The sequence below is a fragment of the Pagrus pagrus genome (genome assembly GCF_965226575.1).
Source record: "Pagrus pagrus genome assembly, chromosome: 12".
Lineage (NCBI taxonomy): Eukaryota > Metazoa > Chordata > Actinopteri > Spariformes > Sparidae > Pagrus > Pagrus pagrus.
Genome location: NC_140196.1, coordinates 28,210,565 through 28,224,603, shown reverse-complemented (window position 1 = coordinate 28,224,603; position 14,039 = coordinate 28,210,565). Strand labels below are relative to the sequence as shown.

General features: G+C 38.9%; 2 protein-coding genes across 2 annotated transcripts in view; both read left to right on the top strand.

Moving 5' to 3' along the window:
• Positions 1 to 14,039, top strand: part of LOC311267010 (class I histocompatibility antigen, F10 alpha chain-like) — a 501,763-nt gene that overhangs the window by 62,973 nt on the left and 424,751 nt on the right. The window lies entirely within an intron of this gene.
• The window catches only part of LOC311266284 (cadherin-12-like), a 96,561-nt gene that overhangs the window by 21,754 nt on the left and 60,768 nt on the right, over positions 1 to 14,039 (top strand). Inside the window, exon 2 of the mRNA XM_084368574.1 lies at positions 1,898 to 2,591. Coding sequence (XP_084224700.1) covers positions 2,286 to 2,591 — 306 coding nt within the window. The 5' untranslated portion in view covers positions 1,898 to 2,285. The remainder of the gene's footprint in view (positions 1 to 1,897; positions 2,592 to 14,039) is intronic.

Sequence of the window (14,039 nt, the reverse complement as noted above, 5' to 3'; positions counted from 1 at the left end):
CAAGGGCAATACGGATTTTGCCCTCTTCTCATTGATCAGCTGGAGGTGCCATGTATACAAGCAACCCAGCACAGCAACTGACAGTCATATCTTTCTAGATGGAGTTTGCCTTTGGTAGTGATCAATAATCAATAAAGATGATGACAACAACTTTGTTTGACTGTATATGAGTAAAATGCTCTATTTAACTGGAGGAGGCACTGCGGTTTGTGTCTGTATGCGTAAGGCGATGCGCAGATCTCAGTCCTTTGATTGGACAGGACAGGTTATAAGAACTATCATTCTAATTAATAGGGGATGGGGTGTGAAATTATTTATCTTTGATGAGAAACATATTAATAACATAACCTGCAGCAATCCTCCAGCATCAGGGCCCATCTTATTCCCGGCTGAAGTGTAGCAAACATCATGGCTCATTTAAACAGCAAAACAAAAATCTGTATTTATAAACAGGACTACAGAGGATACTCTCCAGAGATGCACTTGATGTTTCTGATGCTGAGTTCATTGCAGGTTATGTTATTAATATGTTCCTCATTAAAGATTATATATATGTATATATATAACCCTAATTTTGCATAGTTGTTTTAATAAAATTACATTGTAAGATACTAGTTTGATCTTACCTTGTTCCTGCAACTCTACACTCAATCTGGCTGAATGTATGTTAAATTACATTTTTGGGATGACGGCCATATTGATAATATGCAAATTAGAGTGCTCTAGAAAGTTATGGTAAAACATTTCCGGGTAATCGCCATCTTGGAAATATGCAAATTAGGGGTCCGGATGAAAGATAAGCATTCATATGTGTTTCTAATGTTCAAATTACATACAAAAGACACTAAGTTTGCATTTGTACCTCATCTGATTAAAAGATTAAGCCTTTTTTCGATCGGCGGCCATATTGGGTTTGGCTGCAATAGTCACCCCAGGTGTCGCCAACTTGGGTGCTCTCACTAAATCATTAAATCATGCCTTGGTCTACAACTGGGCCAAATGTGGTGCTATTAGACTGATTTGGCATTAAAATATCCCTATTGGCCGCTAACTATTGGCAGCTTTTCAGAACCGTTTATTTATTGTTATAAATCAAGTGATAAAACACATAAAGCTACCACCACTGCAAGGCTATCACATATTTTCTATCTCTAGGAATGTACAACTTGCCAAAAATCATTATGAGCATTAGTCCCCTCAGGTGGTACTGACCAGCCCCACTTTATGATGGACTATTAGGGTCAGTTGGGAATTCTTCACATCATCTCAGTGGAGAGGGATTCAACCTTCCATCAAAGGAGGAGTGTGAATCAGAGTATCCAGAATCACATTGGCTTAACGACTGTGGTGGGGAAGACGTTATGACCTAAGCCTTAACAAATCCTTCTTCTTTGCAATTCATCCAACCATTCCTGCCATTTTCATCACTCTTTTCGAAAAATCTGTAATATGAGTTATGCATGAGAGTTTGTATTTTAACTCCCAATTATTTAACTTATATAGTCTCTCTAAACATGTGCCATATGTCAAGTACCATGGCTCCAACTGCATTCTCTTTCTTGCTGTACATACAATATATTATATAACAATATTTTTTGTTTCATTAATATTGAATTCGAATGTATTATTTTCCACCCATCTGATGACACATCTAAAGTCATTTGACAAATATTTGTGCAATTCAGTTTGTGATTCTGTTACTCCGCAAACATAAAGAGTTAACACTCAAGGAAGATTGTTTGTGCATATAAGAAACATCATGGTATGAGGCAACACCCTTGTGGGATGCCACAGGATATTAGACATTGGGGAGATTTCATCCAAGTATATCACAACTTTCCCAAAGTCAAGAATAAACTTTGATGTTCAACATTTTTATCTTCGTCTTTTCCTCTAGGTGTCCAAGCGGAGGACTGACAGAGAAGAGCTGAAGAGGTGGTCATCTTTGTGGTCACCCTCCAAATATCACTTCGATATCACAAAACCAGACCAAAGACTTTTTACTCTTAACACAAACCGAAAAAGAACATCAAATCAAAGTATTCAGTGACTCCCGTAGCAACACAATGATCATCATCAACTCTCATACTTGAGAAGAAGTGAGAAGTGAGAACAGTGCATTAGCAGATGTTCCTGTAATCATCTAGGATCATACTGGAACTTTAACAATTTGTCCAATGCTCACCTGCAGGGCAAATCCAGCTTTGGATGCATGTCCATTTCCAACCTGGATATAGCCAGCCTTTTGAACATTTTACTACCTTTTTTAGCAACGATACTCCCTGATGATCACAAGGGAATATGTCACTCTGTTTCTGGTGGGCTCCTGTTTCCTGTTGGACTACAGCTTCCAAGTCCCCCCACAGGCTCAGCTCCAGAGCAGAACTAAGGCTGGAGGAATGTCAGCCTGGGGAGAGACTGGAGGTATGACTGTGAAGGCACCGTTGGAGCAAGTGACATCATCGGAGGACAGGACAAGGCTAAGGAGACATGGGAGGTTGAGAATCCAGCGTATTAAAAGAGGATGGGTGTGGAACCAGTTCTTTGTCCTTGAGGAGTACATGGGATCTGATCCACAGTATGTTGGAAAGGTGAGGAAATACTGTTCACATCTGACACTTAAACTGAAGCTGGTAAAAAAAAAAAAAAAAAAACAACCAACAAATTACAGAACTTAAAGTGCAACTTTTCAGCTAAAGAGCCCATTTAAAAGGTCGAAAGAAAAGTTAGAGAAATGTGTACCTTAAATGATTTAGCTTTTTATAGTTAAAAACAACTAATAGGAGCTTAAGTAATCTAAACAAAAAACTGGCAGACGGCCATCACCTACTGTAGTCTTGCAAATAGACAAGGTGAGCTGGATCACCCTGATGACCTGACTCCTGCAGGTTCAAGGAGTCCTACTTAGAGGGGGTCATCACAACTACAATACTACAAATGAATACCTGAATCTAGCTTAAAGAGGAACTTTACCATTTTTCAACCAGGTTTGTATTGGGTGTTGGGTTCTGGGTGTAGAACCAGCACCCAGAGCCCCCCCACCTTATTTGCCAGCAAAAATCCATCAAAACATGTCACTCTGAAGTTGTATCAAGTGCAGATTCTTGTCCTGCATTTCGCAAGCGTGCACCCACAGACATAGATTGAAGTCGGCTTTCGAGAGAAAGCGCTTCTGCTTTTCTCTGTTCATGGAGCACCAATTTCAAAAATCTTTGTATTGCAGTTTTATGCAAGGGCCATCTTTCTGGCGGTGAAGTACTTCTTTAAGTGTGAGTCAGGTTTTAGTGAAGTTAACCAAGTACCTGCGAGAACTTGTGAGTAAACAAATGAACAGTGTGCTCCCGCAACAATAATGTTGTTTCAAGTTCTTTATTTGTCATGTGCACATCAATTTCATTGAAGCAAATATAGTTTTAGTTAATAAAGTTGTAGTCTACAAGTAGTGACTCCAAGCCACTTTGCTAGACTTGACAAAACTCCCCCAGAGCCAAAGAAGACATTATACAACTGTATAATGTAGTATCTGTAGTATAAAGTCCAAGAAAAGCATTATGCAAGTGACACACTTCCATCACTTACGCAAAGTGATGTGACTTACTTCACCACCAACATAGTTAATTTAACCCAAACTATGATCTTTCCCCAAACCAAGTAGTTTTTTTTTTGCCCAAACTTAAGCACACCCCAGTGTATTTACAACTTTAATAATAGTCCAAAAGTCATAATATGTCATAATATATGAAATGCTGTGAACACAGAGCTCTTCAGGTGTAAAACTGCCACTAGAGTCAGGTAGAGCATCATAGTGTGAAGTTTAAGGCCACTGACCAAGTTGCCGTATTTGATGCGTTGGGAGTGACAACATGTTGGTAGTAGCGAACACTTCATATGTAAAACTGATGAAGTACCTCTTTAGATGTGTTCTGTGTGGTTATCTTTATGGTTTAAAACAGGTTTCAGATAGCCAGATGACTTTAGCTCTGATTTGGGTTCATAGAACCCAAACCCAAACCCAAACCGGAACTGATTACTTGTATAGTAAAGTTGACTGAAGATTTGTAGAGGGGGTAAACCCTCTCATTTATCTATTGGCATCAAAGCAATTAGTTGAAAATGTGCTATCATGCTATCTTTGTTCACCTATTCTATATTTACAGAATTAATGTGGTTTAATCTAATTTCCTGCAGGTTTTCCTTTCATACTCATTGACAATGAGTCAGAAAGGATACTGACCATCAGTAATGACTGCAGATCCCTAGTGCATGCCTTTGCAAACCTTTTAAGACTCCATTTATCTTTGACAGTGGTGTTTGAGAGGTTAGGGTCAAGCTGAGGACGGAGTTCTGATGCCTTTGTTGTCTGAGGCTCCTCTTTGAAGACTGTGCCTCCAGGATCGATGGCTGCACTGCTTAGTAATTGAAGACAACATCCAAGGGGAATAAGTAAGGAAGTCTAGGAGATAAAATAACAGCCACAAGAGACTCACTCAGGACTTACTTTAGACAAGGTCCACAATGACTGTAACACTTAAACAAACAACAACGAAAATGTATCACCAGGCTCATCAACAGCATTTATGAAACCATTAGTTCCATAGGGATACCAATAATGCACAGCACTAATTACACTGAGGATTCTGACTCATTGCTTCAAAATAAGACAGGTTATAGGGTGAGTCTTTTTTAACTGAAATTGGTCTCTGTGTCTTCCATTATTATAAAAAAGTAGTCATTGATGCTCCTGATCGTCAGGCCAACTCCCTGCGTGGTAGCTCACTGCAATTGGTGTGAGTGTGTGTGCCTGAGGCTACAGGGCTCAGCTCAGCAGTCAATGACTTTTGGACCATTGGTGTCCCAACCCAAGTCTACACTGTGACCTCAGAGAGTGAAACCCAAAAGACTCATTATTGCCCTAAGTGCAGATTAATAAAGGACTCAGAGCTTCTGTCGTCATGATTATTACAGGGAAAATGTTGCTGTCATAATTGTGTGTCAAATGTTCATTTGATGATGAATTAAGCCTTGATGTCATTGGACATTGAGGGTTAATTTATTTACCTTTGGCAATAAAACCTGACTGAATGTCAGGGTAGTGCATGGGACTGTGGTTGATGTGACTACTTGAGAGAGTGCAATGACACTCCTCATGGAATATAATGACAGCAGGGTTATGCATACTTGGAGAGGCACAATATACTGTAGAAATATACTGCATACTGTCTAAAGCTTTTGATACACTTGATTATTGTCTGCTTTTAAAAAATGATGTAACTTTTTGCCTGTATCAAAAGGTGTGCCGCAGTATCTCTGAATATCTCTACTGTAAATCTTTACATTTGGCTTGTTGGCAAATTTATATTTAAATACCACAGCAGGAATCTAGTTTGTAAATTGCAATTTATTACCAGTTGTAGCCACAATACCATTGCATCCCTGAGAGACAAGATGATTACTGGCATCTGTTCATCTTAAAAGCCCTGGTTGGAAAATGTACCACCATTTATTACATTACATTACATTACTATGTTACATTGGAACCATGGTTCCTCTTTAACTCCCTCCAGTGACTGGCTGGTTCATCAGTTGCCTCATGCCAGGTCTGATCTTGGAAATACTTGCTTTAGGTATTAGTGCAGTCTCTTCGAATCTCTTACAATGTGGCCTAAAGTTGTATTCTCTTATATCACTTCAGGTTTATACTTAATAAACATCCACTATCAGCCTATTAATGTTTTAACTGATATAGTTTGTTATTTTGTGTTTGTATTTCTATTTGAACTGGTTTGCTTCTGATTGTCCATCAATAATTGAAAATGAGGGTCTCCCACAGTTGATTATTGTAGTTTAAAATGCAAGTATGAATGAATGTAAGGAGACTGACTGCTGGGACAGTAGAAATGCCATAAATCTAAAACTTCTGCTGTTCAGATTGCAATGTTAAAGGGGCACCATGTACTTTCAAGAAATTCAAACTTAGAATGTTAGTATTTACAATATTAATGAGTTAATGATACAAACTTACAAATATGTATTTTTTCTAAAAATAAATAAACAAGCTGTTCTCAGTGGAAAATAAGGTCCCCAGAACACTGTTTGAAGCTTGAAAGGTGGCAGGGTCTGCCAAATATAAACAAAGTAAAACGGCATGAAATTGTGTTGTCCTTTAAGGTCAGTTTGTTTATTCAGATGTTTTGGTCATGAAAAATGAAGAGCATTTGTTTAATTAGTTTGTTGAGGCATAGAAAAATTGTGAACATTGAATATGTTGCTGGAAATCAAGGTAAATAAGGTGCTAAATAGCAGGTTCTAAAATAATTGGCTTTGAGTAGCTAATGGTTATTATTAATTTGTTCTGCCTACTCTGACTATAACAGGTATAAGTCCTAAAACCTGGAAATAAGTTAGCATTTTTACACGACGTGTTCCCTTGTCTTGAAGTCAATGGGTTTTTTTAATGAGCATCAGTTAGATGCCAGAAATTTGGTCCGTGGTTAGCACAAGCTAAGTGATTTTTGCATTTTGTTCAACATGTGAATTTTGAAGCAGTTACATGTAAAAAGGCAGTTGTTAACAAGTGGCTAGATAAGTTTACAGAGGCTGCTGGGGACATGAAACATCATCACGCCAAACACAGAGATTCATCTACTCTCCAGTTTGTCTTTATAGGTGGACTTTAGTCACAAACTATTGCAAGTCCACCTATTGATTGATCAATTTATAGTATAGTTTGTATATTAAAATGTAGGAGGAAGCTCAATGGTGGTGACTGACGACCGGGATGTAGTTGTTTATAGCCTAAGGTTAGCTTTTAAGTGCTTTTACTTGTGAAGATTATCTTGCTAAAAAAATGTGTGTTTCATATGCTTGTGTTTTCCACAGAACTTGTTTTCCAAAATCCAAAATCCTGTTGAAAATTCCCATGGCTTTTTGTCAAGGGATTCAGGGTGATGCTAATTTCTGGCTTAACCTACAAAAATATGTCATCCCTGCAGCACTCCTTCCTAGTCAACAAAGCAGAATTTTTCTCTAATAACTTTTTCTAATAATTTAACCAAAGACAGTTAGTTGTGAAAAAGAAAATTCCCTAACACCAACTTCAAATGACATCCTTGAAAGTATTAGGAAGAGTTCAGGGTGCTGCTGCTGATGTGATCAGTTTGGCAAGCAGCTCTCCACCAGCCGACCTAACACCGTAGACCAGCAGCAGCTTTTTCTCTGCAGGAGGCCTCAGACCTCCAGCTGGCGGACACACAGACACACAGAAAGAGAGTATTTGTGTGTGAGCAAGAAGTAAAGAGAGGGTTTAGAGGCAAAGAGAGACCAGGATTTCTGTTGGTAACTAAAATAACCCTGACTTATGTCAAAACACGTCAGCATCATATGTGACTCAGAAAAAAAAGTACTGTTAAGAAACGCAGGCTCTGTTCTTTGTTGTGAATGACTGTTAGCCTGACTTGATTGTCGATGGTTAGATACAAGCCTTATTTTAAAATCTGGTTTCAAAGTTAGCAGCTGTTTCTTGCCAAACCTGCAACAGTCTCTGCAACATGATTCACAGTTACCTGAATCATGACCTGGGTCAACATTATACAATGTAAACTCCATACATTAATTATTTTCAAGTCGTAACTGACTCATTTCTATGGACACATCCTTCATCTAACTGCATGTTGTCAAATTAAGTTGTGATAATTACACAAAATTGATTGTTTCCTTAGCCCATTTAATAAAACTAGTGCAGTGCCCGTGTAAAACGTGCTGTTTGGCACAGATTATCTGGTAATGTGATGGGTTTACAGATCCAGTCTTAAGCCCCTTGAACTGCTCATAGACTCATTGGTGCCACCCTGATAATATCATTTTGTTTTTATATTTACGGACCACAATAACCAATGAGAAAGGCATCCTGGAGCAGCTGACGCACTGCCAAGCCACTCTAGCCTTTAAGGCTAATGTTAGCTAGCATACTACTGTTAAAAGAAAAATGAAATCTCAACTCCAGGTCTCGCTGAAGAATAGACATCCTGTGTTGACTATTTCTCACTGCAATGTGTTACTATAACAAGTTGTTGCACCACACTAATCTCCAGTTTGTTTACCTCTGCTTTCTCATAAGATCATGTGAGCAGGATCATGTGTGAGCACAGCTTCAGTCTGTAGAGCCATGAAGCCAGAGCTCTGAGATTCGCTCCTTACTATTTTAGCTGAAAGGGATGAGGAGCCAGATCCTTATTAACCAGAAAAATACAACCATACACCTTCTAAATTCAAGTTTCACTCTTATAAACACAGTTACTTATCTAAATAAAGACAGCCTGATTTCACACCATACATTTATCTGGAGCTGCATTGGTGTCACCAACAGGTAAACTATGATACTGAACAATAAATCAATAGCTGCAGGACTCCCCTGAGCTCAATAGAACTCCAGCTGTTTCTCTCTCAGAGGCTGCATCACTGTTGTATTTTAGGACTTATTTTGTAGTCTTAGTCTTAATAAACTGACTGTGAGGAACACTTTCCCTCCTGTACTGCATGTTTCATCAATTTCCTATTCCTATTTCCAATTTCTTATTTTTTTTGCTGCCTCTTTTATAGAGTCAGAGAGTGACCAAGCATAGAACAAACGCTGAGCTTGGACTCTCATTCAATTCCTACTTATGTACATGCTATACAGTAGGTAGAGTGTTTTTAATTTGGACGATGCAGATGAAGTAAATTGAAAATATAGAGTGCTTTTTGGTCTGATGATTAGTTTTGGCTAAATTCATCATAGTGCAGCCTTTATGTTGATGTATGCCTTGTGACATGCATGTTACTTCATCCAACTTAGTCCATCAGATTGCCATTGGGACATTTTTTATGTAAAAGTCCTGACTCTGATGAAGACGCACATGGTTAGAGATCTTGGATTTGTTCCTTGAGTATTTTCTTGTCAGCTTTAATAATATATTAGTATTGAAAAAAAAAAGAAATTGCTGGTACCTGAGTAAGGAGCTGTCCATGGTACTGAATGTGGATATACTGTAGATTGTCAAATAGAAGGACCTGGAGAACTAACAGATGGTGAGTTAAATTGAATGAGCCAATGTGTTTATTATTAGATATTTCCACGTTCAACATGTTTTTATCATTTATTATTATTGTGACACCTTAAAACCTCAATCTGCAATCAGTATGTTGCCAAAATGATGCAACCATATGTATGATATGTTATGATATGTGTTTGGTTTTTTTGTTTGTTTGTTTTTCATGAACTCAACTCACTGCATTTAAATTAAGCATTATTACACGAGACCGTGAGCTTTACCGCCATTAGGGCACAACAGAGAAGCGATAAGGACCAAGGTGCTTGGCCGCTGATGTCAGTTACAGTGTTGCTGTTGTTGGTGTGCTGTCATGCTGACTTGAGCGTGCTCTAAATGTCTAGTTCACCAAACAGATTGCTTGGTCAAAACTGTTTGTATAATCACGATGTAATACAGGTGCCTTATAACACTAGTATGTGTTGTTTCCAATGTCATCTCTGATTAATTCACCATAACTGTGCGACTGAGAAATGTTTACCTCTAGTAGCCTCTGTGTCATGGCACATTAGGTGGATGACTCACAGTCACATCATCACTATGAATCCATTATACTCTACAACATGTCGCTCCACTTTACTTCATTATGTGGCTTTTACCAAAAGTTGTCCGGTTCCGTGTTGGGGAGAAGTAGAATTCACAGTGACATGTGAATGAGCTGCCTAATTAGCTGTAATCAGCTGCCACTACATGTCATCTGAACAGCACAGATCTACTTCATTTGAGAGATTACATTATGTAGTGCTCTTATGTCATTAAGTCTCATTTTCTAAAACAAAAGTGGATGAAATGCCATAAAAAACAGTTCAGGGTTTGAGTGTTTGTACTGAACTTGGAAAATGGATGATCACTTTATTTTTCCAAAGGCTGATCTCTGGAGAAACTCTTTGCTGTCTGGTTTTGTGGTTTGTACGAGTTCCGTCCTGTTTCATTGTCACAGCTTTATCACTCATTGGACATGTCAGGATATGATGCACCTACTGAATATACATTTTCATGCAAACAGAGCTTATGTTATACATATATTATACATATATGATGACTCCTCTGAAGCTACTAAAGTTAAGTAGCTAGTTAGCAACAGAGGCATCAGCAAAATAGTAGTGATTCTTTAATGCTCAATATAAAGAACAGGATCATAATACCTTGAACTGAGAGAATTCTCATAACCCTTGGTTTGATGTCCTCCTCTTGGAGGGCCATGTAGCCATAACACTTCACTCTACTCCTCTTTCAGGGCACTCTTTCCTCCCTACCCCTAGGCATGTAGCGCAAAATGGAGGGGTAGGGCTAAGTGGTAGGGGCAAGGGGTGTACTGGGATTATGTTACTGACTGAGAGAGGCATCTTAATAGTAATGATATTAGAACGGTTGTGACTGAACCAGAATGAATGCAGACAAATACATTCAAGCTAAGGTAATTCTGTGTAGCTAACACAGGAGAGTATGTCTTTATACTCCAGTAAGTGACATATAATCTGGATCTGGCACATGGCTTATGTTTTAAGAAGCCCCACTTTATATGGTCTAAGACCAACTTTCATCAGGTGAGCTAGCACTATCAGCCAGGATCACTACACTTGACATGACACGCCACAGTGGAGAGAGAACTTGTGCAACTGAACTTCTCTGAGCTCTATAGTTCTCTGTTGGCCCGACTACACACAGGGAGGAGAACACGTGCAGGGCAGTCAGGCTGATTAAGCTTGGCTACATTCGTGCCCAGCCAGAGACAACTGTGCCCAGGGGCTTCTGATTAATCTGCTGTTGGTGCTAATAGCAGGGTCACAGCTTGATTATCACTGGAGGGTGCAGGGCTGTGTGGAGGGAGGGATGGAGGCAGAGGGAATCACATGACCTCATGCCACTTGGAGTTTGAGTTAGAGCTTTTAGTGCTAAAACCTTTGGTTGAATCTGTGGCAGGCAGGCAGGTTTAGAAGATTATGGCAGATCTGCAGTCCTGCTTGGACTAAAGGAGTTACAGCTAAACACATACACATCTAATCAATTGCTAATTACCTCTAACAGGCAAACATGCCACACAAATAAAGGAATATGTTTTCTTTTTACATTTGCTGCACTGCTTCCCCTGAAAACACCATAATTCCCCTCACATTGATCTGCAACCTGCACAGAATGTCTACAGACCACGTGTCTGGCTTAGACAGTGGATAATGAAGTTGTATAAAGGCTTGCTAATTCAAATTTGGTCAGAAGGTTGCTGTGGCAAAATTTATGACCAATGATCAACCAAAAAAGTATGAGGTAGAGAGCGAGCCTAGACCACTAAATGTGGATTGATAATAGTCCCCCACTGTTCATAGCAGTGACAGGTGCACCAGGCCTTCATTGTACGCTCACGACCTGGTTAAGTTTAGGCAAACATCATGGTTTGAGTTGGGGAATCACTACATTACTTATTTAGTGATGGGTGTTTCTGATGAGAACAGGCTGGCATTCAGATTTATCACAGTAACATTATTTCCAGTGTAAGGTGAATAATCAGACAACTGTGTATTTATAATAATGTTTTGGATGACAGATATCACAATGCCAGAGGCAAAATTAGTAATACCCATAGTGCAGCTACAAAGTGGGTGCAACACTACATCTTTAATGAGGAAAATATTAATTAGTCTGCATTACCTGCAGCGATCCTCCAGCAGCACAAACTGTTAGTATGACTCCTGTGTGCTTTAATGCACACTTGTAGTGTTTTGGATGCATTTTAAAAAATGATTTCAAAAACGAGAGAGAAAAAGGTAGAACACTGTGAGGTCACTCAGTAACACCTGAAGCTAATGCGTTTTGTGCACGCCATATGAGCTATGCTGTCATGTTGTTTAATACTTCATGGTGTTTGATGATAGTTTAGTGATGAACATAATGATGGTGTCTGTGGTCGGTAAAACAAGTATAATCATTGGTCAGATATTAGTTTCCCTATATCAGCCTCACCCACCACCTATGACCCTGTCAACTGCGCATATATGCTGTCAGGGAACAAACTGGGGACAGAAATACTGTTTTTTATTGAATGGAAAAAGAAAATACTAATAGCTTGAGGGGGCTTAACTGGGGCTATACAGATATGTGATGTGGCTATAGCACACTACAGCCCTGGTGTAGCTGGCACAGGCAAATTATGTCATTCTGCTGATATGAAGTTTCATCTGGAGGTCTTTTTTAATGGGACTGTACCCAAACACTAATATTATTCTTTTAATATCTTAATGGTATCAACAAAAATAAGGACATGTTTATGTTTTAACACTGAAGGCAGGCAGGTGAAACCTAGCAAGAAAGAAGAAACAGTGTTTAAGGAGTGAAGAAGGCTGTGAAGAATAAAACTCACAGCTGTTGCATAAACGCTTCTGCAGGTCTCTGTAATCTGGGCAGCACAAATTCACTGCACTGTGACATGATACACACCGTGCAAAAGTCATGTGCTATGCTCCCACATACACACTGACACTCAGCTGAATACATATCCTCCAGGCTGAGTGGTAGCTGCATTTCTCTCTTCACTGGTTGTCTGTGACAAAAAGGGTTGTACACATTCCTGCTGGGTTTGCATTCTGGAAAAATACAAGTGTGTGTTTGTGTGTCAGTGTGTTTGCTGGAAACTGTGTTCTCTTGGCCAGAAGCAGATTCCTCACCTTGTCAAGTCAATGTTGGTGACAAGATTAGGCATTATTATTATTATTATTATTATTATTATTTCTTCCTGTATTTTTGATCTAGGATCTCCCCAGACACATCTAACCATTGAAAAAAGTGACATGGCTTGTACTATGACTTTTAGAGATGTATTTTGGTTTGTTTTTTGTTTTTTTTATTATTATTATTTCTGTGTGAAGAGAAAAGAAAACCAAAGGGGAAACACATCAAGTTTACTAACTCATCCACAGATTCGAACCAGAGCAAATGAACTATAAGCAAAAAATAAGCACTACTACGCTATAACATGAACATTTTATTGTAATAAAATGAAATGTTTCACGTTAAAATGTGATAACATATATTTGAAGAATGTAAAAAGTTTCACGTTATAATGTGATATTCTAATAATGTCTCATTTACAAGATTTAATTAAGTTCTACTTCATGTTTGGGTTGAGACATGGCGAGAGTTTGCTGTTATTGAGCACAGTGGATTACATTGTGATAAGTATGTGTACGCTGAAGATTCAGCGTACACATTCAGGTTAATTCAGGTTAAAGTTTAAACGGTGGTCAGAAGAGCTGAAGTAGTAGTAGTAGAGGTAGTCAATTCAATTTATTTGGGATTGTCTGTAGCATGAGAGCTAACAACAACCTGGGATAACAGCTGACTGAGCTGACAGCTGACAGAGCTAATGGCTTGCAACAGAGCTAAACACAGCTGAACTTTCCAGAGGAACATGAACATGTGTTAAACTGTACACTGCAGTTAAATGTGACAACAACAAAAAGTTTACACTAAATAAATGTACTGAAGTACTTTAGCTGAGTACAGTTTGCAGGGCAAAGTACTCTGAGTTCAGAGTTACACACACTCAACATCTGTGTATATTTTATCAATCTGAAGTAAGGGCACAAAGACCTCAGACCTCAAAGACCTATTTAACTTATAGAGGAGGAGCGTTACAATGCGTCTGGGTGCATAATGTGATGCACAGATCTCAGTCCACTGATCGGGCAGGCCAGGTCATAAGGACCATTATTCAGATTAATAGGGGGTGTGGGTGGGTGAAATAATTCATTTTCAATGAGGAACATACAGTACTATATTAATTACGTAACCTGCAGCGATCCTCCAGCATCAGGGCCCATTTATTCCCTGCTGAGGTGTCATTGCTAGTTTTAGACGGAGGGTCTTAAAATGAGATGTGATCAGGCGGTTTGCATCTCAAGACAGCAGAAAGCGTTTGCAGTAATAAAATGGGCCCCTATTCTAAAGTCAGCGTTGCTG